At 41.2% G+C, this 25,608-nt stretch overlaps 1 protein-coding gene across 1 annotated transcript in view; it reads right to left on the bottom strand.

The window, feature by feature from the left end:
- Nucleotides 1–337: 337 nt before the first annotated feature.
- Nucleotides 338–25,608, bottom strand: part of SNTB1 (syntrophin beta 1) — a 251,489-nt gene continuing 226,218 nt past the window's right edge. Inside the window, exons 5-7 of the mRNA XM_003782375.3 lie at nt 9,480–9,676; nt 4,477–4,667; nt 338–1,443 (exon numbers count right to left, since the gene is read on the bottom strand). Coding sequence (XP_003782423.1) covers nt 1,351–1,443; nt 4,477–4,667; nt 9,480–9,676 — 481 coding nt within the window. The 3' untranslated portion in view covers nt 338–1,350. The remainder of the gene's footprint in view (nt 1,444–4,476; nt 4,668–9,479; nt 9,677–25,608) is intronic.

The following is a 25,608-nucleotide window of genomic DNA, read 5'->3' as shown; positions in this document are numbered from 1 at the left end:
TGGGGCTATAGGTTCCTGGCTAATTTTTAGAGACAGGGTCTCGTTCTTGCTCAGGCTGGTCTCAAACTCCTGAGCTCAGGCAATGCACCTGCCTCAGCCTCCCAGAGTGCTAGGATTATAGATGGAAGCCACCTCGCCCAGCCCAGCCCTAGTGAATTACTCTCGAAAGATAAAAGCAAAAGCATTAAATCAGCAATGTGCTATATACTGTCTGAAAATATTCTTGTAGAAAAATATCAGGTCATTATGGTATTTCCCTGGAATTCCAAAAGAGCTGTAGACACTATCAATAGATCTGATTAAAATACTGGGCCTATAAGTAAGACCCAGCAGTATTCAGAATTAAACAGGGTTGCTCTACTACTTGCTTGAAAGTGCATGCACACAAGCACAGGCAGAATCGAGGGTCATAAACTGCTCAGTATTTCTACTTAAAACCACAAAACAAGGATAAATAGTTAACCTTAACCTTCCAAGTTTTATATATATGAATAGGATGACAATCTTTTCTAAAAAAATAATACCCATAATTTGCCCTCTATAAATAAAGCTATCATTCTTGGCTGTAAGATAGCAGACCTTGATGTAAGCGTAGTCCCAGAATTAATCATCTTTTGTGCATACAACTCTTTAGCAAAGCTTATCAACTTCAACAGTCTACTTTGGCTCAGATTCCACTAGCTTACTGCTCAGATCAGTATCTAATGCTCTATTTAATTCCTGCTCAGTGTATGCTAATGAAAATATGTGGGAATCATTCTACACCATTGAAAGATAACTCATTTTTTAAAAAAGGTAACAATTGCTCCATACTTAAATAAAAAATGGGTTTCTATTCAAAGTATTTTTCTTTTCCTACCTGTGAAAGTCAACACAACCAGAATTAGGAAATAAATCCCAATAAAACAAGAGTTTGTTGTTACTGGGGGTAGGGAGCTGGGGGAGTAGGCGACAATGTCTATTTCTCATCTATTCGGCCCTTGCTTACCTGGGTGAACCAGTTGCCTGGAAACCAGTATGATTAAGATCTGCACATGCTGTTCTAATGGTCACGTCCTTGGTTGTCATGATGTAAAAGCTATGCTGTGGCTTTCCCCATCACCCTCCCCTCTTTAACTTTGTACTGTTCTACAATGCTTTATTCTGATATTCCTTGGGGTGCTTTCTTAGGGTACCCCCTTCTAGTTGCTGAGACTGACAGAGAGGTCTGGGACAGTTACACGTGACTCCTGAGATCTACAGCTGACTGTCACATGCTACATCTGGTGCTCTGCTCACTATAGATGGTGTCCGACAACATTCTCTGGTGGCATGGCAGCCCTCCATTTCTCAAGCAAGTCGCTCCTCTCTTCAGGCCACCAAGCCCAGTCTTGTAATCTTAGCTGACAGGAAAGAATGAATGATGAAAACAATTGGCTTGGGGCAGGAATGAAGGTCCAGTTGCTGAAATTGAAAAAGAAAAAAGTACATGAGAGATTTTAAATGAATGCTTAATGCAGAACAGTGATTTACACATCAAATGAATCTATATGCACTTCCCACTTTTAAGTGTTAACTGGAGCAATTATGTTTTAAAATCATTGCCCCTCAATGAGATAAAAGAATAACTCTTTGAACTTATTCCTTACATCTCATATATCTTTTTTCAAACTAGGTTCTATGAAATTTAGATATGCCAATACCATAAATATTGATGTTGCCTTTCTTGACTGACTAAACCATTTATTTTTGGTACCACAAGAGTGATATTTATGTACATTGGATTTGGTACAACATGAAGCAGTACTAAATTTCACATCTGAAGATTAGGTTTGAGTCCCAGATCTGACACTTTTTGGATGAAAGATCTTGGACAGGTGACTTAAAATTTTTCCTAGTCCTACCAACTCACAGACTAGAGAATTAAACAAGATGCTGCATGTGAAAATTCCTTATACGCTGTTGAGCACAGAACCCGTGCGGAGCGGCTGTGTTCTCACTGACCTCTACTCTTGAATTGTTGTAAGTATGTATGTCACCTCTCTGGGAAGGCACCTTCTAAAGTCTGATCTCTATGCGTTCCTACAGAACTCAGAATATAGGGCAGGACAGGCCTTAAAAAAATTGAATCCCCTGACCTAATGGAAGAAAACTGGGAGCACTGTACTCAATTCTCTTCTGCTGTCCCCAGTTTTGTTCTGATGATGACTTTGCTGGGAAATAAGAACAACCTGAGCACTTAATAGCTCCCCAAGTTAAGGTTGTCCTTGTTATAAACCAGGTACTGTGCTAAATATTTCCCTCACACTATCTTATTTAGCTTTCTCTCACAAAATCCTTATGAGGTAGCTATTGTTATTATCTCCACATTTGCTATGGGGAAACTGGGATTTGGAGAAATTAATAATAAAACTTTCTGAAATTGTAGATCTTTCACTAAATAGAAAGTATGAGTTCTGACACCAGTCTATCTGATGCCAGAGCCAGCTCTTCCCCATAATATTTTATGTCACTGGCACAGAATGCGACTTTTGGAGGGAACAGCAAAGATGACCTACTTCAATCTCTAAATTTACTTTATGTCTGGGGAGACTCAGATCAAGAGAAATAAAAGGACTTTCCCGAGATGGTGAGGTAGCTGCAGACTTGGAAGGAGAACCCAGGACTAGTCTCTCAGTGTACTGCATTTCCTATGACTCATCTCTGCTCCCTTCCCCACACAGAAAAGGCCTTTGCTTAACCAAACTCCCGGGAGCTGTGTCTGTATGTGAGCTTGTCAACCAAATGTATTGACAGTAAAATACTCAGTTCATCCTAAACCTTCTAAGTCAGGCCATAATTACAGGCAGAAAGGCTGAAATTTAGACCTAAGTGATTTTCCTCACAGGCAAAAATAGCCTTGAATTTTTAAGCCAAAGATAAAATAAGCGGGAAACTGATTCTTGTTCTTTTCCACTTTGCTAGAGAGTAGTCACCTTTAGGAAATAGTACACAGTCGGGTGATTGATGGGGCTGCAACTGAACCTAGAAGTATTCTTAGTAAAATGGACTTTCACATCAGTGCTTTCTTTCCAAACAGGTGCTTCAGGCTGAATTTATTGAGAGAAACATAAAAACAAACAAAAATTCTATTACATTCTATAGATCCATTTTAATAGTTAGAAAAACGGCTGGCTGAAAATAGTTCTCAGAAGATGAATCCATATCAAGTGTCAGCCTCGGGGATGGTCTTCATCACGACTGTCTGCAGCATTCATTGTAAGAAATCTGCTACCACCTAGGGCAGGAAGCATGGAACCTCTACAGCAGTGGGACCGTAGTTTTGAAATAAAAGACCCTTACAGTCTGTTAAGTGTTCTCTGGGCCTTTTTTTTTTTTTTTTTTTTGGCAGTTTTTGGCCAGGGCTGGGTTTGAACCCGCCACCTCTGGCATATGGGGCTGGTACCCTACTCTTTTGAGCCACAGGTGTCACCCTCTGGGCCTTTTCCTACCTGAAAGTCAACAAATAATTGTTGGCTAATGCCATGGCTAGGAAGGACCTAAACAGAGATGAGTTATTATAAAATCAAGGTCCTCTGTGAAGCTCTGTACTTGACAGCGTAAATGAGATCCTATGTCTTCCTGAGAAGCGCCGAGAATGGCACTTGCTGGAGAGCCTAAGAACATGCAGTTCTCGCCCTCCTGTGGCAGTGAAGTCATACAGTTCTTCATATGGCAGGAGGCACCGATCACAGGAAACCAGGAATTTAAACACAGGACTGTCTGCACTGAGATGAGAAATAGAACTGTTATCTTAACTTACACACTTGCTAATTTTGTTGGTTATTGTTAGATATTAGCCCTGCACTGCTGCGCCCTTGCCTGGCCCCTTCTCCACGCAAGTGAACGTAACGAGGTGATTTCGTTTCCCTGCTGCCCCGTCTACTCTGTCCCTCATCTGAGCTCTCCTACCCCTTTCTCTCCGTCCTCTCTGCTGCTCAGGGCCCTCCCTGATGATGGGACTGCGTATTTTACTTCATGTATCACTAACACTTAGCACAAGGTTCACGTTATATCGATACTTGATAACTTTCTAAAAATGTATGGTACATTTTTTAAGCTGGTAAGCCTCTATTTGATAAGAACTTAATGCTCACTTTGTAAAGGACTCTTTCCTCTGATTTAAATATTTATGCAGTCTTCTAATGGAAAATGAAACTAAAGGAGAGAACTTTGAAGTACTTGACTCCAATCACGCTTTTCAAGAATCAAACAAATGTGAGGCAGCCTTGTGCTGTGTCTTGAAATACAGTAGAAGCTCATAGCTGGCCACCTCCCTGCAGCCCACCTCCTTATGTGCACCTGATTTTCACAGACCAGACACGCACCACATGTACTCAATGGAAGCTCCTTATGTCGACCACCTCTGTATGTTGACCAGTTTGTTACAGTCTCTTGGGTGGTCAATTTCCAGAGTTTCTACTGTATATGAAATCGTGATGTCTAAAGTATGCTTACAATCTCTCCATCTTTGCCTCCAAAATCTAAATACAGCATCCTGATTCCATCATCTGAAGACATTTTGAGCTTTTCATAAGGAGACTGTAGGATTGTCTTGGGAAAGGCACCCTCCTGTGGTTCAGTGGTGATAGAAAATCCATTCTCGTAATGGATGGTCAAACGGCACTCCTGGTTTTTGTAGGTGCAAGCTGAGAGAGAGGAGAGAGAGAGATGAGTAAGACCCCTGGAAAGCAATCCATTTCCCCAGTTACTTCATACTTCCATTCTCATCAGGCCTTAGGATGAACCACAAATTTCTTATGATAAAGTAAAAAAAAAAAGTTCATGAAATGTTCACCCTGGATTGATTTTGATATTGTTATTTAACCATACCCCATGTAACTAAGGGAAATAAACTGAAAGAAATTCCTTTGGCTGTGATGTGCTGAAGGTTTGCTGGGTTCTAGCCCTTATCTGACCACCTGATGCCTAGGCCTGCAGGAGCACTTGCCTGGCGGCAGCCAGATGGCCCAGGCCTGAAGCCAGAGAAAAAGAGACATTCGCGTCACATAAATAAAGCCTCCTCCGATCACTATCACTCTCTCACACACTGTCATGACTACCATTACACTACCAGAGTTAACAAATGTAGCATACTTCAAAAGCCAGGAGTGAGTAATTTAAAAATAATATAAGTTTTAACTTAAAAAAAGGTCTAACAAAGCTCTTTGGAGAAACCGAAAGGGGTGCTAGTTTAGTTTCCTGATGATTTGGGGTCCTGGAAAAGCAGCTATTGCAGATGGATCTAAGGTCTGTGGCACCTTCCACAAAGAATAACATCTTCTCCCCTGGCCTGGTGTGGCGTCCAGGAGTGTGGCATCCACAGGGTGCCTTCTGATTCAGAGGAAAGAGACAAAAACCCCTTGAGCAGGTCAGGTGCCAGCTTCTATCTGTGGATGTCATTGTGTTTAGGAAAAGACCGGTGCTTCAAGCTGACGAGTTGGGCTGGGGGACCTCCACCACCAGGCTCCCTGCCCCTCTTTAGGAAGACTTGTGAAAGTTAAAAACCCTTGACCAAGGCATTCTGAGAAAACGATGTTAAGTAGCAGACTAGATTTTTTGCCTCATGAAACACTACAAGTAAGTCAGCTCAGGTTTTGATCTACATTGAAAAGATCTTTAGGGAAACCAGGACATCGTCTTTGCTGGGAGTAGGGGTTAGGATAAGTAAGAGAGAGAGGGCATTACTGATTGACAGCTGGCGCTGTACCATCACTGGCTCTGCTCAGCTTTATAAGCCCCAAACTTCTGAAGCAAGAACCTTGGCCCAATATTTGAGGGGGGAAAAAAAAAAAAAAGCAAAGCTCAGAAAGGTGAACATGGCACTACCCAGGTGGTTTCAGCTTGGCACGGAATCTCTCAGATTTTCTCCCTTCTGAACGGTGACAGCAGGGTGGGGGAAGCCTCCTCCAGCATTTGGAGCAAGAAGTAAGGATCTCTACTGCTCACTGGATGAGGTGGCTTTTCATGGAAGCTCTGATTCAAACATATACTCTTTCCCCCGACTCATAACAGACACATTTCAACTTGTAACTAGGGCTGATCTTTTCCAAAGGCATGTTCTTTAATTGTTGTGTGAGTCTTTCTGGGTGGAGCTGCTGGGCCCTGCCCTGTGCCCCTTTCTATGTTCAAGGATGACCAAGGACGGTGGCATAGAGGTAGATGGCTGCCTGTCCTAACTCCTCCTCTTTGATAATCTTCCCTTCTACCCCCTGCAGAAAATGTGGGCCCTAACCATGTTTTTTTCCTCCCTTCCTCTGTGTTTCAACTTAAAACTAAGCCATCAGATATTCTAAATTAACTGATTTTGATTACTTTTCATTCCAGTTGACCTCAAATGGTATTTGTGGTCTATATATAATGGAACCAGAATCTGAAGATGTTCTCAATCTATACAGGATAAATTAAACACATTATCAAGTTAATTGAAGCTCTGATTAAAACATAATCCCCTTTTCCCAGTTCTCTGCAGGCATTCCTCAACTTGTAACGGGTCACACCTTTGGTCATTTTCATAATTCTTATTCACCACCACCCAGCCAGCTCAATTCACAGAATTCTTTGCTATTTTTCTTTGGCTAGTTTACCAAAAGGCTTGTCGTCTTCCTGTCCGAGTTAAGATTATTGAGAGGAAAGGATTTTTACAAAATTCACAGAATGTAAACTAAGCCAGAACCTCTAGGCATTATTACTAGAACACTCCCAAAATTGTTGCATGGAGTCTCAACTTCTCTGGTATCACACGGATAACTTTATGAAATTTGGCGTGCAGGTGACTTGGGCCTTTTTCAGCTCCCAAGTTCAAAACTCCAGTCTTTCTTGCCATCCAGAATACGCATCAAAAATAAAAACTTCAAGGACTCCCCTCAAATGATTATAACAATAATGGAAAAAAAAGTTAGGGGGCAGTAACTCATTTCAACATGATTACCTAAAGGCACTGATTATCTTGGATATGCCATGATAGAAATTTTACAAAACATCTGATTTCTTATATTTGCATGAGTAGAGGAAATTTGGAGAAACTCTTCTACACATTAACATATGTCACATCTTTGAGAATACTCCTGGGCACCTGAGAAAGTTGTGCCATAGTATTGTACTAGGGTGCAAAGGTTGGCCCATGGGCCAGCGCCTCAGGACCGCCTGCAAACTTGTCAGACGCAAACTCTCAGTCCCCACACTAGAACTGCTGAGTCTGAGTGTTTGCTGGTAAAGGTACAGATTTGCCATTAGAGGCTTTGAAGGTTAAAAAAATATATCATTTTTAGTGCAGCTAAAATTTGGAAGCACTGTTCTTAAGATGTTTAGTGGGACACCCTATTCTTCTGGAGACCTTGTACCTAATAGACACATGCATCTATTCAACACTTGAAATGTGATTAGAGGGACTTATTAAATTTATTATTATTATTATTATTAGCACTTTTTGGCCAGGGCTGGGTTTCAACCTGCCACCTTCGGCATATAGGGCCAGTGCCTTACTCCTTTGAGCCACAGGCACTGCCTGGAACTTATTAAATTTTAATGAATTTAAATAGGCACATATGATCAGAAGCAAGCCAATCGGACAACACAGGTCTAGAGAAAATAAATACAAGAATAACAATTAATCTTAGTGCTTGTTGACAACAACCCTAAGGGCAACCAGCGTTCCTATTACAACTGTGAGAGACCTACTGCGACCTTCTCCTTTTTATAGATGAGGAAACTCAGAGATTAAATAAGTGATTCTAGAAAAAATAGAACTAGAATTTGAATCCAAGCCATCTGACTCTGAAGTCCCCACTCGTGACTATAACCTTGTACTACGTCCCCAGAGACAGAGAGAAGTGAGAGACCAGGCAAGAAACAGGACAGAACAAAGTGGACAGTGAATATCATAAGTACAAAGTTAGATCTACTGGAAAGCTCTTGCTGATGGCACTAGCTACTATGCCACATGATGCCCTCTCAAGGAGTGTCCATGGAGACCTGGGGGACGCTGATCTTAGATCTTGGAACCAAAAATAATTTGTCTTAGATCTCAAGATTAGGAACAATAGCATTATAGACACTCTTAACCGTGTATTGACTGATGAAAAACAGTAGGTTAAATATGGAATCCACCTTAGCAAAATACACAAGATTTTTTGGCATGCATTTGGTTATTAACACTACCTTAGAGTCTATATTACTTTTCCAGTCTTTTACCTTGGCCCAGTTAAAACATGAAAATTATCTCTACCTCTTGATACATATCCATATGTCTATGCATTGAGATCTTTGTATCTATTTTGGAGAGTGGCAAGAAAATTATTTATCACAGCAACCTGAACAGAATTTCTGCTGGCTGGATCACTGGGATAACAGTAGGGAGCTACATGTGTCTATAGATAGAAACTCTAGCAAACAAAGAACGGACTTCAGAGCAACACAACCAAGAGTTAAAGTAAGGTCTGTCATTTTTCGGTGTACTCTGGGACAACTTAACCTTTTTTAAAAATTTGCCTCCTGATTTTTCAGGCTGACCAGGGTATCATAAAGATTGGATGAGATAGGCAGCATCTTGTGACCTGGACACGTGCACACGTGCATACACACACCCTTGAATCAACAATTCTACAAAACGATATTTACACTGATTTCTCTATTGGTCTTGCCTCAATTAATTGATTTCAGGACCCACAAAATGGTTGTTTTTTACAGTATGAATAATACCAAGAGACATTAAATAAAGCGGCTGGCACACAGCAGGTACTTGACATGAGGTGCAGGATAGAGAGGATCTTCCTTCTGCACGCACCCCCCATTGCTGCACCAGCCCGTTCCTTTCCATGAGCTCCATGCGAACACCGCCTGAGATCTAAGACAAATTATTTCTGGTTCTAAGATCTAAGACCAGCCTCTCCCAGGTCTCCCATGGACACTCCTTGAGAGACCATTCTCCTTCCACCCTGCCTCTGCCCCTCCACTCTCACCAGCTCCAGTCACTCTTACAGGGCTGTCTCCTTTCCCCACCTAGATACCTTTGCTTCCTGCACTTTTTCACAGCTTGGGTCTCCGGTCTTCTGATCAATCCTGTAAGCTGTTTAATATACTTCTAATAACGTTATTTTGTGATAAATTACTCAGAATCATTTTCTATTTGTCTGTAATCAAGAACTCTACTAGCTGAAGCCTCAAAATTAATTTCTCCAAGAAGTCACCAGGGATTAAAAGTAGGAAAACAATAATTAAATATCCAATTTACCAACTTTTCCTGAAGGAAGATTAGTTAAGGCTTTTCATAATCAAAACCTTAGCTTCCATGTTAGTAGGGCACACACTACCTTACTTTAGAAGAATTTAAATTTACCTCTGGAATTTTAAGTACCCCAAGAAGCTACTAAAAGAGCTATTCTGAGGCCAGGCTACAGTAGAGGTTGTCCCCCTTCCCATCATACTGTTGTCTTTGGTGGCCCCTGGCCAGCAGTACTCACCAGCAGTGATTTCAGTAATGAGTTCAGCAGCATTGTGGCAACCTTGAACTACGCTCCTTGTCCAGTGGGAGAGCTCCCTACTGGTCTCTGCCCTGAAGAGATGTGTTTCAATCCCTTGCCTGGTACCAGTTCGTGTTGCAAAGGACAGATCCACACCAGCCTGAGGTGATCCCTTCCCTGGACCTGAATGCACCAGCCTAAACAGAGAGAGAGAGAAAGAGGGAGAGCTCTTCAAAATGTAGACTTGTTCATCTCCCTGGTGTATCACCTTGTAAAGGCCCCAAACTAGTGATCTGTTTTCATTTTTTTCTGATCTGGAATCAAAGAGGTCCACTATACTCATCTCTTTGTCAGAGTTTTCTTCCATCTCTTCACCAACAATAGTGTGAGGTTAAGATAGCGCCCAAGAGCTGTGGATCCGGATGATTATGCAGTGGACCTGAGCAATATGATTTTAACTTGTGCAAGTTCAACTATACTCACTCAGCTAAAAAGAAAAGGAAATGTGAGAAAGAAAATAATTTGAACACTGTACAATTCCATTCTTCTATTCCCAGCAAATTTACAAGTGTTCCCAGCCTGAGCAGGAGACGGGCATGTGAATCTGCTGTTTCCTGGGTTACACTCCACGGCCTGTGTTGTTTCTGGCTGTCGGGAGCGTCCAGCTGCACTGAACATACTTCTTGGTTTGCATTTTTTCAAACCTAGCACCCCCACACACCAGCAAACAACTTGGAACCCAAGTGAAGAAACAGCAGCAGGTGTTTCTGATAAAGCTCAAGAAAGAACTGGCCATGCAAGACTTTGGGAACATGGTAGAGATTTGTGCTTCAGGAGAGATTTAAGAGCTTTCCAAGAGATGTATTTACCACATAACATTTTCACACTGATTTTAGCATAAAATGTGACTTCCCCAGTCAATATTTTCTGAACAGCCAGACTTAAAAGGTGAAAAATCGTTGTCTGAGCACCACTTACTGAATGGGTGCTGGGTCCTTCTCACTCTTTGACTTTAAACACTTGTATGTCTCACTCTCTGTCCTATTCTTCCATATCTCAACCTCCTTTTGGGAGAGACTCTCATGCAATCATTTGCGGTATAGCCTAAGTGTAGTCAAGTAAATCTTACTTCTCCCAGGGATTTTCCTTTTCAGCCCAATCTTTTCATACAGGAAGCAATACTTCAGCATTTGCTAGAGAAATGGCAGGTGTCTGACCACACGGTGGATGGAAGAGTTATTGTCTTAGGTAAAGGGGCTTGTTACCTCTAGGTTAAAAATTGCACAAAAGGCTAAGAATGGTGGCTCACACTTATAATCCTAGCACTCTGAGGGGCTGAGACAGGAGAATAGCTGGAGCTCAGGAGTTTGAGACCAGCCTGAGCAACAGGGAAGACCCTGTTTCTACCAAAATTGGAAAGTTAGCTAGGTGTGGTGGCACACCCCTGGAGTGGCAGCTACTCAGTAGGCTGAGGCAAAGGATAGCTTGAACCCAGAAGTTTGAGGTTGCTGTGAGCTAGGCTGAGGCCATGGCACCGTAGCTGGGCAATAGAGTGAGACTTTTTCTCAAAAAAAGAAAAAAAAATGCACAAAAGAAATCCAAAAGCTTACTTTTTCTTGCAAACCTAAATAGAACAAATGATCAGTGGACTAAAGCATATTATAGCCTGGTGAATTTCTAGCAACAAGTTTGTATAATTCCAAGGAGTTTTCTTTTAAGTTGGAATTAGGAGAGAGGGGTGGTCTGTAATGCCAACTTAAAGGACAAGGCTAGTTGAAAAACCTTTGGCTGAGAGACTCATTAAAGATATGGAAGTTCTGTTCCGTATTATATCCCAGGGTTGCTGGCACAGGGGCCCAAACACAGGAATTTAACACATAGAGACGGAGTCCAACTCAATTGGAGGGAAAAGAACACTTTGTAATGAGGGGTGAGCAAGAGGGACATGAAAATGGCTAGAAGATTCTAAATCAGGTGAGGATTAAAAACAACAACAACAACTTATACTGGTTTCAAAGGGATTAAGGGTCAGGCAAAAATTCATTAAGAAAAGGTATCACTAGGAAACAAGAATGTGTATCATGTTTTCTTAGTTGCTCTAAAGTGTTTTTATACATAAAGGTGTTTTAAGTTTTAGTCATTTTAAGAAGTATATCCAGCTCTTCCCTTTGAAAATCTTAAAATCTGTATCAGTTGGGCACAGCTGGCAGGCTGCATGTTAAACTGAAAAGGTTGGGGAGCATCAGAAAGCTGCATTAGAACCCCATTCTGTCTGCCTTTTGTTGAAGTTTTTAAGAATCACAGCATTATGAAGATTAAATGAAGTAACCTATACCCAGCCCAGAAACTGCATATGGTGCATACTCAGTGAGTATTATTTCCATTTCTTACCCCTGCACTGTTTTCTTATTTTAAAAATATAATTTCTACCCTGAAAGATTAGGATTAAAGATAATAAAATATACAGAGCACTTAGTTCAGTATTTAGTACATCATAGTCAGCATTCAATAACAACTGGTCTAACTTGTCTCACTTTCCATTCTCTAATCATCTATCCAGGGGACATCGACTGTCACAATCCAAGGCCAGCATAAATATACTGCAGTGACAGAAGCCAAGACACAAAGGATGCATCACTCTCATGGAGAATGTCATCCTTTGGTGAATTCTCTGCTCAGATTTATTTTTCTCCAGACAGATTTGAAGCCAATAATAACTGGGAAAGTATAGTTCACTAGAAAATCCCATTTGCTAACTTAAGATATGAGGAATGACATTAGTAATAGATCACATGAGAAAGCCCAGGCTGACCGATGCCCCACATGGGAGTCTTTGCTGGGGAAGGCCAGGTGTCACTGGAAGTAACAAGGAAGAAAGCCGTTGGAGGGGGAGGGTTGGGTTCTTGGTCATTTGTCTCATCCTGAGATTCTAATGTAAATTAGAGATTGAGAATGTAAATTATCTAAGATTTATGTTAAAAACAAGTTAACTTGTCATCCAAGAAATAGTGGACATGTTGATTTACATGTTCGTTTGAATATACTGATGTTGGTGTACTATATGTAAACTCTGAGATAAAGTGAATTGTCTTTATACTACCTAGTATGTGTGCTGGTGACAAAAGGATACTTTTTACAGATTAAAATCAACTGAAATACATCAGCTGTCTGCCCTATGTGTATAAATACATATACTCTGGATAGAGTCTTACAGAGCTTGAAATTATTTTATTACTATAAGTACTATGTGTAAATGTAGGAACAGGTATACATATCTGTGGAAAAGTTCTGGAAATGTAACTGAACTATGCAAAAGAAAAGCTTGAAAAGAAGCCCATTAAAATGCAGAGCAATTTTATGGGTGATTTCATTTCACTTTTTTAGTCTTAAAATTTCCTCTGAGAAACATATAAGGTAGGCTCTTAAATAATGTCCTTTCATTCTAACGGATGATGAGAAAAAAAGCAATTCCTGGTCAGGGGCACTGTCAGTGTGGGCTTTGCATGTACTCCCAATGTCTGCGTGGGTTTTTCCATACTCTGGTTTCCTTCCACATCCCAAAGCTGTGCCCATGAGGTGAACCGACACGTCTGTGTGGTCCCAGTCTGAGTGGGGTGTGTGTCTGAGTCGCCCGAGATAGGATGGTAGTCCATCTAGGCCTAGTGCTTGCCTTGCCCTCTGAGTTTCCACTCTGAACTGCAATAAATGGGTTGGAAAATGAATAATGAAGACAAATGATTGTCAGAGAAAACTTGGTGCTGTCTATAATAATCATAGAGACGCACAATAAACAATGCAGGACAGAGAGCCTGCCTCGTTTCTCCTTGTTTGTTTTTAAATGGCGAACATGGTGCTCAGGTCCTCCTGGCATGTTCCACTTTGCAAATATTTATTCCATGATGTAACGCAGCACCACGATGACCACTCTTACTGATTCACCAAAAATTGAATAAATAATAGCGTTTTGATCATCTTTCTTAAATGCATGCATAGCTCACATTTATTTCAATGTTTAATATTAGAAGTCTTTGGGGTCTTTATTTAGAAGTTGGGTGATGTTTTTGTGACCAGAAAAATGCCATAGGAACTTAATTCTTATTTTTGTCAATTACTCTGTGATAAAAGTGGTTTCCGTACATGTCACTTTGCTTAAAGTTGCAGTTTCCACGAACTTGTCATCCGCATTAAGTGAGAGGACTTCCTGTACTACACAATTTAAAGTTTAGCTTAAAAAGGCTAGGAGACTGAAATAAACCCAAATCCTTCACATTTTAGAATCAAGACTTTCAGGGTACTGAAAAATAGATAGAGATTGTGTGTCGTATGTGTTTGGTTTGTTGTTTGTTTAATGGTAGTGGTGAATCAGTGCTGGAATTCTCAGGATGTTCTTCTCTGCCTTCCTGCATTTGTTTGTGTCTGTCTAGGTTACTCTGAATTGACCATGTCTGGCTCTTAACACCTCACAGCGGCGGTGGCTACAGAAGAGTCCTTCTCAGCATGAAGTTAACTGATCCACATGGGATGAAGCATACACCTGTGTCCTCATTAATCCCTTACACTAACAAACTGGCCTCCGGCAACTGAGACAAGAGAAACGCTGAGATCTGTGCGTTGAAGATCCTTTTGGATTCAGGGGTGTTTTAAGGAGCCACAGGGGTGTTACCTGCTCTGTTCAAGTTCCTTCTCCCTTTCTTTCCACTGAATACCAAAAGTCACTCACTAAGTCATTCATTAATTGAATCAATATTTTGCCATTCACTAACTGATATATCCAGCAAATATTTATGGAGCACTGTAATGAACTGAATTGCATCCCCATAAAATTCGCATGTTGAGGCCCAATGACTGCATTTGGAAATAGGACTCACAAGGGGTAAAAAAGGTCAAGTGAGGACCTAAGGGTGGGACCCTAACCCAATATGCTTTATCCTTATGAAAAGAGGAAAAGACAACAAAGATCTCCCTCCCTCTGTGTACCCACAGAGGAAAAGCCATGTGAGGACACCCCAAGAAGGCAGCCATCTGAAAGCCAGGAAGAGAGCCCTCGCCAGAAACCAGCCACGATGGCATCTCAACCTTGGACTTCCAGCCTCCAGAACTGTGAGAGCTAAATTTCTGTTGTTCAAATCACCAAGTCTGTGATACTTTGTTATGGGACCCCTAGCAGAATACCAAAAACACCTACTATGTGCAAAGTCGAGGCTAGGCACCATATGAGCAGAACAGACATGGACCAAGACTTGAGGAGACAATTAAACAGGAGAATTACTACTTTCTCTCCTATTTCTCATGGCCTCTTTGCTCCAAGGTTAGCTCCAATTGGGAAACTCATCCCAAGAATATGGAAGAGTCAGAACCAGCATTCAGCAGATGACAAGCTATGAATATAACCCAGAGTGGGGTGACAGGGAATTATTCCTTCTCATTAGAGCAAACTTGATCATGACAAAGATATTTCTCCAGAGGGTGAATCTGAACCTTTAGGAAAGTGGTTCTATCCTAAGAATGGAAAGCATTGGATTATGGTACAAAAACAACATACTGCCACATTTATCAACATATGCATTATTTTATTCGCATCAAGATGTTGGAAATAATAGATTTCCTTTGTTCTTTATATATCATCCTTTACTAATTGCTCCTTATTAACAACAGTAATAAGTTGAGGATGAGTTCAAGTCTCCATGGCTTACGCCTATAATCCTGTCATTCTGGGAGGCCAAGGCAGGAGGATCACTTGAGCTTAGGAGTTGAAGACCAGACTAAGCAAGAGTGAGACCCCACCTCTACTAAAAATAGAAAAATTAGCTGGGTATTATGGTAGGCATTTATAGTTTCAGCTACTTGGGAGGCTGAGGCAGAAGGATAACTTGATCATAGGAGTTTGAGGTTGTGGTGAGCCAGGCTGACACCACAGCACTGTAGCCCCAGCAACAGAGTGAGGCTCTGTCTCAGGAAAAAAAAAAGTTAGGAATGATACACAGAAGTGTTGGCATTCGTCACTAAACCACCTATGGAAACTGAACAGAAAGCTGATGCTTTATAAATTATGGAATTACAGAGATGAGTCAAGGCCACTGGATAAGAGCAGATCAAGATTCTTTTCTCTTACCTCTTTTGTTATGTGAGCCAACAGGTTGAGAAGAGTGGCAGCTACTAAGAAGAGATAGAGGAAAATAGAGGAATAATTCCACACATAAATGCTAAGTAAAATCTTTCTCTTGAAATGAACTTGCAATGGTATATTGCCAACTCCCAGTCAATAAAACAATATTGGAGAGAGCATACTGCCTTCTGTCTATCCAGTAGCCAGCTCCCTGAGAATCCACTCAGATGGCTTATAAGCATGACAGACTCTGCATAAGCTATGACCATATTGCATAAGGTCCTAGGATCTTAGGAACCCAAAACCTGAGTTATAAGTTAAGTAACACCAGGGTCTCCCAAAGGACTTTGTCCATTGCAAAAAAGAGGAAGTTTACACTATGAGTCACAATAGTATTCAAAAGAAATAGCTGTTTAGATGGGAAACTGAGGGTCTAAAAGAGGAAGGGTTTCCCAACAATGCCAAAGACAGTATGAGTTTATCTGGAAAAGAGAAAACTTAATTTTGTGTGAGGACTGGGAAGGAGGAAAGGGTAAACATAAGTGTGCACGGTATCTACAGAAGTGCTCAAGCATGAACTGATTATTGATTTCCTAGTGAGGAAGCTCAGGAAATTTCACCCCAAAATATTTTGAATCAAAGACTCTCAGAGATTAACAGGCCCCTGATGAGGTATGCTTTCTGTCTATGTAAACCAAAAAAACAGCAGATTTCCTTTTATCTCCCTGAACAATGAAGTTCAATAACTCATCCTAGAAAAAGTGCTATATACCTCATTGCTGAATATCATTAGGGTTATCTTCAAAGTACTCCTGTTGGGAAGCTATGCACTGATACCAGTGCCTAGTTCACCCTTTAAGCAATTTTGGAAACTTTTTCTGGAATTACCATCAAGGCTATTGTTGTATGGCACACAAAAACATGTAACAACAATAGTGAACACCACCACACATGGATATGAACTCAGCTCTGAGACATTGATATACCAAGGTTATGAAACCTTACTGAATTGTTTGTACAGTGCTGCCAATATAAGCTCATGGTGGCAAGTTCATGAACTTAACTGTCAGATCTTCATATAATGAAAGCTCTGATGGTCATTCCAGAAAAAGAATTCTGAAATTGATTTGAAGGGTGAATGAGGCACCAGCATTTGTGCAGAGCTTCCCAAGGAAGGAGACCATAGTGATATTCAGCAATGAAGTATGTAGCACTTTTTCCTAAGCTAAGTTCAGCTGGGTATTGTGGCAGGCTGGTTCCTAAGTTGAGGAACATAATGGTCAGACCTCCTATTACAGGAAGGAAGAACAAGAATGCAACCAGACCTGGCCCACATCATTTAAAACATAATATTTTTCTCTCAGGTTAATTTACAAGTCAGTCTGTTTCCTGGCCTCCTGCATTCACTCTTCCAAGTATCCATTCATCCTCCCTAGCAACCTTTTATGGCCCCTAAACAGAAACACCTGCATTCCTCCTGTTCACTCCTCCCATGTAAAAGATCTATGTAAAAATATCTGGATCCCATTGGGATATTGGGTAATCATTTTGTGATTCTCCCACATGCATGATACATAAACCTTTCTCTTATTAATCTGCCTTAATTGTGAGTTGATCTTTCAGTGAACTTTGAGGGGAAAAGGCAAATTTCCCTTCATGCTTATACCAGAAAAGTTAGAGTGTTCTTTCCTGGATAATTCACTTCTTGGGAAGCTAAGATGAGGTAAAAACACTTTCAGCAAGTCTGAGACTGCCTAAGCTGGCAGCTAACAGGGGTTCTTGGGTGCTCACTCTGTGAGGGTTGTTGCTCATGTATCAAAGTTGATAGTTCCAAGGTAAGAAGAGTCAGGGAGCAAAACATTTGCTGTTGACAACAAAGTGATCTAGCGGAGCTCAAGACCAGGCATATGACTATCTGATCTCCTCCTTGTCCCATTTCTGGATTCCCACGCATCATTACCAATCCTTTACCCCACTGATTCATAATTACTGCCTCCTCTCCCTTAATAAACCTTGTTCACCTTCAGTGTAGTAGCCTGATTCCCTCTTATTGATTCCATGGTGTCTAGCTCTCTACTTGACACATGGCAGGTGTTCAATAAATATTGGCTGGATAACTGCATGAATGCCTGTTTTTCAGAAAGTTTTAAAAATATGAATTCAATATTGTAAAGAAAGGCACATGTGCGTGCACACACACACACTCACATACAATTGATTTATTTTGAAATCCCCTGACATTTAGAGACAGCAAAAAGACCTCCTAATGGGCTCTTGTAGAGCACACTTGGAAACACATTACTGTAGCCAGATTCTGGGAACTAAGTGCCAGGTAAATGTTGGTAGACATTACGATTTTAAAAGTCATCATTTGGACATTTGAAAAAGTTAGGGCTGAAATTTGTATGCTTGGGTTTTCCCCATTCTGCCAGGAACAGTCTTTTTGCATTCTTCCCAAGCTTCTTCCCAAAGATCTGTCCTGATCTGCAATCCCGGGGGGTACTCTGAAATAGCTATTATTTATTTTTCAATTATTTTACATTTTAAGCTATTTGTGTATGCTTAAAAATATGACCATCTGTCTCTTATCTGTGGCAGGGACTAAACTATAGCAACCATGAAAATGCTGTATCCCAAGAGAAGATAACTTTCCTATCCAACCAGAAAAAAATACTGGCACCCTGGGACAGGCTTCAAGCTTGCAATTCACAACCCAATTCTAAGTATTATCTGAAACCACTTGAGAAGCCCAAGGACATGCTTTGTTCCTTGCAAAATTGGTTGTCTACAAAATTTCAGATACACATTCCCATGCTTGGAAGCAAAGCTGCAACCCCCTGCAAGATTTTACATTCCCTGATAGCTAGGGGGGGGGGGGGATAAGTGAAAAAATAAAAAGGACCACATAATATTAGAGAGGGACAACAGAATTCAACCATAGGTATGAGGATGGAGAGCCCCAGTCAGATACGTGGATTCAAATCCCAGCTCTGCATTTATTATGTGACCTTGGCAAGTTTCTTAAACTCCACATCCCTCCTTTTTTTCTGAACTCCATCCCATCTTGGATAATATGCCTACCCAAGATTGTAAAGATTAAATAAGTTGATATATGAATACTACATGCAACAGCGCTTGGCACAGAATATGTGGTGACAGTCATTATTATCATTAGGACACAAGTGTGATTGGGGCAGGAATTTTTACTTGACTATTCTTTGCTGTATCCCTAGCATCTAGAACAGTTCTAAGCACATTGTAGGAACTCAGTGAATACTTCTTAAATGAACGACTAAATGAATAATTGGAATAAAAGAAAATAATGACTTTCCAAGAAGTTTGTGACTAATGAGTACTATACGAATCCTCTTCCAATCTCACCTCCTTAGCCACACAAAGCAGCAGCTAATGCTAAATTCAAACAAGTAGTTGGTAAAATGCTAATTTCCAGATCAATTCAGCCCTGCAAACAACTAACTTTGAAAGGCAGATGTGATAAAACATTTTCTGAGATAGCCTAATGTCCACTTCCTGTTTTTTCTTTAGCAACTGGTGATCTCAGGAGTAACTTGGTAGTTGAGAAAGTTTTGGTCTCCCGGATAGAAATTGATAATTTTTTCAAAAAAGTGAAAGTGATTAAAATTTCTTATTCATGGCCAGCGTAGATCCAATTTAAAGAAATTGTATATAAATGGGTCCCTAAGCCAGATAAACCAAAAGCATAAAATATCTTATTACTTCATATGCCCAAAGGGTCAGATTCCATGAGGCTCAGACTGCCTTCATGATAAGGTCACCTTCAGATCAAATCTTTGTCCAAGACTTAGGGAAGCTCATTCCTGTAGGAGATCAGTTGTTTCTCTCTCTACCAGCAAGTGAGGTACTGAATGGCATATTGTTTCTGGATACTCAGATATGCCCCTTAACTGGACTGGTTTTGAGAAAAAACGCAACAAAACAAAACTAAACTAAAATACCCTTGTCTCATAAGAACTGCTTACACATTAATTTAATTCTGGAGAGGTATTAGAGAATGTTGCATAAAATATTCCACACAAAAACATTATTATTAATATCCCTAATTAAAACAAAAGCAGTTGCAGCACACAGATTCAGTCAAATTAGTAAAATTACATATTAGGTAACTGGGTTGCTAAGCAATATTACATTCACATTTTACTTAATTGCTGTAATTAGCATCTCCCAACGGATGCCACGATCCAAGCCACCAAAGTTTAAAAAAAAAAAAAAGAAGGAAAAGAGCAACTGGCCAGATGATCCCAATGGTTCTGGTGATTTTAAATACTTCCATCCACTGATCGCTCCTAATGGAGCCTAGCAGTCAATAGATTCTCTAGGAAAGAAGTGAGAGGCCAAGTACCATCAATGAGTACCTAACTGTCAGGTGGCAGAGGCTCCCAGGACCTGCCCAGGCCCCACTTACCCTTAGCTAGAAATAGTTAATAAATTTCATCTTTTATATCCTCTAAACTTCCTTCATGTGAATATGGTGGTGGAAATTAGGCAAGGCCCCATCTCTAAGAAAGTTGATATTATTGAAGGATACTGACTATAAGCAAATACTAAGTTAATATAGAAGAAGGAGCGGCTTGGAAGCAATTCTTGACTATTGAGTGGCATTATCCAGGTGAATTTCCAGACACAAGTGATTGTCCTCCAGACCTTTCTGCTGCCAGCAGTAACATGGAGGGAGGTGCTCACTATGAAAGGATGTGCTGATGCTCATCTAGTTTTCACAGCCTCTCTTTGAAAGTGCTATGTTGAGCTCCACTTAATAAACAAGAAATCCAAGGTTCTGCAAGGCAAAGCATCTGCTCCGAATCTCAGTCATTGTCCAGAATTTGAGCCCAGGTCCCTAGACCCACAGAGTTCATTCTCTTTCCATCACACAGGGATACTCTCTCCGGCACCCTTTCTAGTTCATCAACTGTAGGAGGGAAAAGAAAGAAGCACAATGAAGACTTCATGTCCGTGGGTTTAATTTATCCACGTGTTGCCTTTCTCCAGAGGTAAATGAGATTTATAATGGGTATTTTCATGCCATGGCGGTACGATGTCTTTGGAAATTTTCTTTGAAGTTCTGTCTTTTTATTATTTGCACTCTTAAAGCTGTAATTTCTTCTTCTTTTCTTTTTCTCCTTCTTCTTCTTCTTCTTTTTTTTTTTTGTGAGATGGGGTCTTGCAATGTTTCCCAGGTTGGTTTCCAACCCCTGGCCTCAAGTAATCTTCCCCTACCCTTAGCCTCCCAAGTAGCTGGGACTACAGGATATGCCACTGTACTTGCCTCAGAGGTATAATTTTTAAATAAAAGTTTTGAACCTTCTAATTAACTCACACATATTCCCTTGTCTTATCTATGCTTTAATTAGTTCAAAATATGTCACCGTGCATACAGAATGCATATTACAAAAACTTCAAGAAGTCTTCAAGAACTTCTCCATTAACCTCAGCTCAATGACTTTAAGACACCAGGAGTTCCTGATAAAATGCAGTGTTATTAATACTTATGGAATCCAATATGTCAAATTATTTACCAGTTATTCATACTTTGATTTCAATTATTTTCTCTGATCTCAGCATTTGCTAACATTCATCCATCCTAGCACTTTGGGAGGCTGAGGCAGGTGGATTGACTGAGCTCAGGAGTTTGAGACCAGCCTGAGCAAGAGCGAGACCCTGTCTCTACTAAAAATAGAAAAATCAGCCAGGCATAGTGAAGGGAGCCTGTACTTCCAGCGACTTTGAAGGCTGAGACAGGGCGATGGCTTGAACCCAGGAGTTTGAGATTGGTATGAACTATGACATCAGTGTGCTCTACCCAGGGTGACAGAATGAGACTCTGTTCCAAAAAACAAACTCCCTCACCTTAGCCTGAAATAAATTTACTTTTCAATTAAAAAAAAAAAAGAAATACAAGTTCCCCACCCTCCACATCTATCCATCACTTATTGTGTCTCAGTTATATATTTAACAGTTACATTCAGTGTCTAAATCAGAGAAGACACTGTTGGCTCTTTCATTCAGAACAGACTCAGATTCTGAGAGAATGATATTTTGCCTAAGGTCACACTGCAGCAGAGATCTCAGGATTTGACTCCTGCTTTATCTAATTGCAAAGTTTCTGAGTCTCCTCACTCTGCTTATCTTCCACTCACCAACCCTGAGGGGATCCGGGTTGGCAAGAGGAAGGGCTGGATGCCAGCTGCTAGCCAGCGCACCAGGTTACAGGGACAAATGGGATGGCAGGGTGTGGAAGGCAAACCTGGTTAGGATTAGGGTTAGGGTTTGGGTACAGATCCTTGAGCATATGAATCCTTTCATGCCACCCTAGGGAATGTGGAAGGAATATACCCACATTCCCTAAAAGAGGAGGCCTCCCAGGCTCAGTCTGGAAACCACAGGCTGATTGTAATTTAATGTTTGACACCTGTAATTGGCTAAACTTACCCATGAAAAGAGTTCCTAAAATTTCTGAGGCTGGCCCGAGGTAGCAACTACTTTTCGCACTTAGAAACAGGTTAGTTCCTTAGGCACCAAAATTACCTGCCAAGTTTAGTAGAAATGCTCAGTGGCCTTGGCTCGGGATACAGAAGCGCACATTCCCCGTCCCCTCCCAAGGCCATCCCACACCATTCTTTCATGCCCACAGGTCAGCAAACGGGGCTCAGAGCAGCATCATTGTTTTTCCAAGCTCTGTGCTTCTAAAACTTCTGCCATCCACTGGGACTGGGTGTGCAGAATTTCTGAGTTAAACCTCCTCTAGAATTCCAGAAATATTGCGACCTTAATCCCTGCTCTCTGTGGACCCATCTCATTTGCCAATTATGACGACAGTGACAAAAAACCAACCCTCTTACTCCATATGGGTGAGGATACCTTTTTTTCCCCCTTAACGTTCAACAATATCAAATACTTTGGCTAAGCAAAAAATGTTTTTCCAAGGATTCATAAAAAGCTGAGGGATGAGAATCACTAAAATTACAACATGTTTGCAAACTTCCTGAGTGCACCAATATAAATCGCGCCATCGATATAAGGGGGCACAGTGGAAGTGTGTCAGCGGGAGAGATGACGGCTCATAAACTTCTCTGCATGGCAGTCGACACCAACAACATGTTGGGAGCTTTTCTGGTGCCACTGCTATGAAACATAATCAAATTTTCATCTTCCAGAAAAATATAAATTAGATGTGCCTGGGCCTAATAAAAAAAACCCCAAATAAACAAATAAACTAGGAACTGTCTAAGGGAGTAACTCGATTTAGAAGAAACCTGTTTCCTACTGGCTATCGTCCCAGCCAGATCTTCTTGTGCAAAGGAAGAGCCCATCTTTGACATTCCTAGGGAAGAGAAGGGGACTGATCAGGAAGAATGTCATGGCCTAGCTCGGTGGCTCATGCCTGTAATCCTCGCACTCTGGGAGGCTGAGGTGGGTGGATCCCCCGAGCTCAGGAATTGGAGACCAGCCTGAGCAAGAATAAGACACTGTCTTTACTCATCTCTAAAAAATAGCCGGGCATTGTGGTGGGCACCTGTAGTCCCAGCTACCAGGAAGGCTGAGGCAAGAGAATCACTTTGAGCCCAAGGGTCGAAGGTTACTGTGAGCTATGACACCATGGCACTCTATCTAGGGTGACACAGTGAGTCTCTGTCTCAAAAAAAGGAAGAATGTCGTGCTTGGCATCTTGCTAAATAAGGCTATAGATATGTTATCACTATGGGCTGAATTATAGCTCCCTCCCACCCAAAGTCAATGTGATCGTATTTGGAGACAGGGCCTTTTGGGAGCTGATAGAGGTTACATATGGGGCCTGCTAGGGCAGCATTAGTGTCCTAAGAAAATACCACAGACAGCTCACATTCCCTTTCCATGTACACACAGGGGACACAGAGAGGGTGGCCGTCCCACGAAGAGGCCCCTCACAGAAAGTGACCATGCTGGCTGCAAGCTAATCTGACTTCCAGCCTCTAGAACTGTGAGAAAATGAATTTCTATTGTTTAAGCCACCCAGTCTATAGTGTCTAGTTTTGCCTGACTAACACAAATACCTTCATCATATTTTAATAGTCATAATCACCTTGCGGCAGACATCGTGATCCTATTTTTCAGATGAGGAAACTGGAATCAGAGGGAAATGCCTTGCTCGTGGCGACACCCCCAGTAAGACCGAGGCAGGAACCCAGGTCTCCACTTCGATTCTGTGAAATCCTGTTTTCCCTCTGTACCAGTAAATGGGATTGTTTTCCACTCTTGAAGGAGATATTTTCTGAGACTACTCATTTGCTTACTTTTTAATTTTTACTTTTTGCTGACAAGATAGATTTTTAAAGTTTTTTTAGAAAATGCTGTGATGATGACCTGTGCATTTTTAGTTGGTCACAAATTTTCCGTGTGATGGTGAGGAAGGAGAAATAAATCTTATACTTCTTAGCGATACAGAGAAAGCAGCAGGCAGCCGCAGAAGAACTCCTCCTCTAAAGATAGGAAGAAACTATACTTATACTGAGCTGAAATAACCTTGAAAAGCAAAAGGAGAAAAAAAGGACTCTGTAACTAATAACAATACCCTTGCTTCTAACATCTGTAGCCATAACGCTGTGGCTGATATTGAACTGAAGGGAAAAAAGGTATAAAAGAGTTTGGAAAAACCTGCTCCCTGGAGCGCAGCATTTCACGCCTTGAGCACCTGAGTTCTCGTTGGCAATTAAAGGTTCCTTCCTCCATATTATTGGTGTAAGTATCTGTTTTAATTCACCCTTTTCCTGCAACAATGGAATTGTTTAAAAAATGTAGCCGATGTACCTATAAACCCCCAGTTAGAGAAGGGGTTAAAAATAAGTGTAATTGTACCTAAATTTATTTAGCTTTGTACCAAACACTTCACCTTTATCACAACTCTGTTAGGTTAAGTCTACATATCATAGACGACGGACACTTGGCAAAAAGAGTTTACAAAACTTGCCCGAGGGTCTAAAGCTGGTAAGTAGCAAAGCGAGGATTTGGAGGCAGTTTGCAAGTTCTGAGAACTGGGGCTTTGAAGCACCCATGTGATGAACACTCTGCAGATATGAAAATGAAGCAAGAAGGAAAAAAGTGCAAAATACTAATGAAAATGCTAAAAGATCATTTAAGTGAAACAGGAGGGAAGCCATATACTGCTTTTTAGGTGCTGTGGCTGAGTCTGTGAGCACGGGGACCAGACGATCTTTGAAGTGACTGACCCATCAGTGATCATCACAGCAGGAGGCAAAATGGCACTTCTGAAAACCCAGGAGGGGAAAGGGAACCATGTTCTCACTGTGCGATTCTCCTACCACTGTGATCCGAGTGTTTGTGTCCTTCCAAAATTCATGTTGAAATTTAATCCCCAATGCAACAGTATTAAGGGTGGGGCCCTTCTCAGTGATTAGGTCATGAGGACCTAATGATTAATGCCCTTATTAAAAGGCTTGGAAGTCTGTTAGTCCCCTCCCCCCCCCTCGTTTTATTTTTTTTGCCTTTCTGCCCTTCTCTCCTGTGAGGACGCAGCAGCAGGCACCATCTGTGTTAGTGAGTGAGCCTTCGCCAGACGTGCAATCTGCAGGCACCTTGGTCTTGAACTCCAGCCTCCAGAACTGTGAGAAATTAATTTCTCTAATGTTATTTCCAAATTACCCAGTCTAAAGTATTTTGTTGTAGCAGCCCCGGTGGATTGAGATCCCACACATCCTGGGAGAACGGGAGGCAGCAGGGCACGGGCTTCTAAATTTGGAGAGCTCATTAAATCCCAGATGGCCTGGGGCCCAGCTTCCCAGTTTCTGACTCAGTTGGTCTAGAATGGGTCTGAAAATGTACTTGTTTAACAAGTACTGCTAGGTAAGCCATGGATAGAAACTCAGAGTGTCTGATACTATCCACAACTCTGTCCTTACCTTACATGATCTGGGATAAATAACATTCTCCTCCATTGTGAGAATGGGTGGCGACCCACTGCAGGCATCCCTGTCACCTGGGAGCCTGTGA

This window comes from Otolemur garnettii, unplaced genomic scaffold (genome assembly GCF_000181295.1).
Source record: "Otolemur garnettii isolate 467f Iridium unplaced genomic scaffold, OtoGar3 scaffold00004, whole genome shotgun sequence".
Lineage (NCBI taxonomy): Eukaryota > Metazoa > Chordata > Mammalia > Primates > Galagidae > Otolemur > Otolemur garnettii.
Note: the sequence above shows the minus strand (reverse complement) of the source record. Positions and strands in the feature narration are given on the sequence as shown.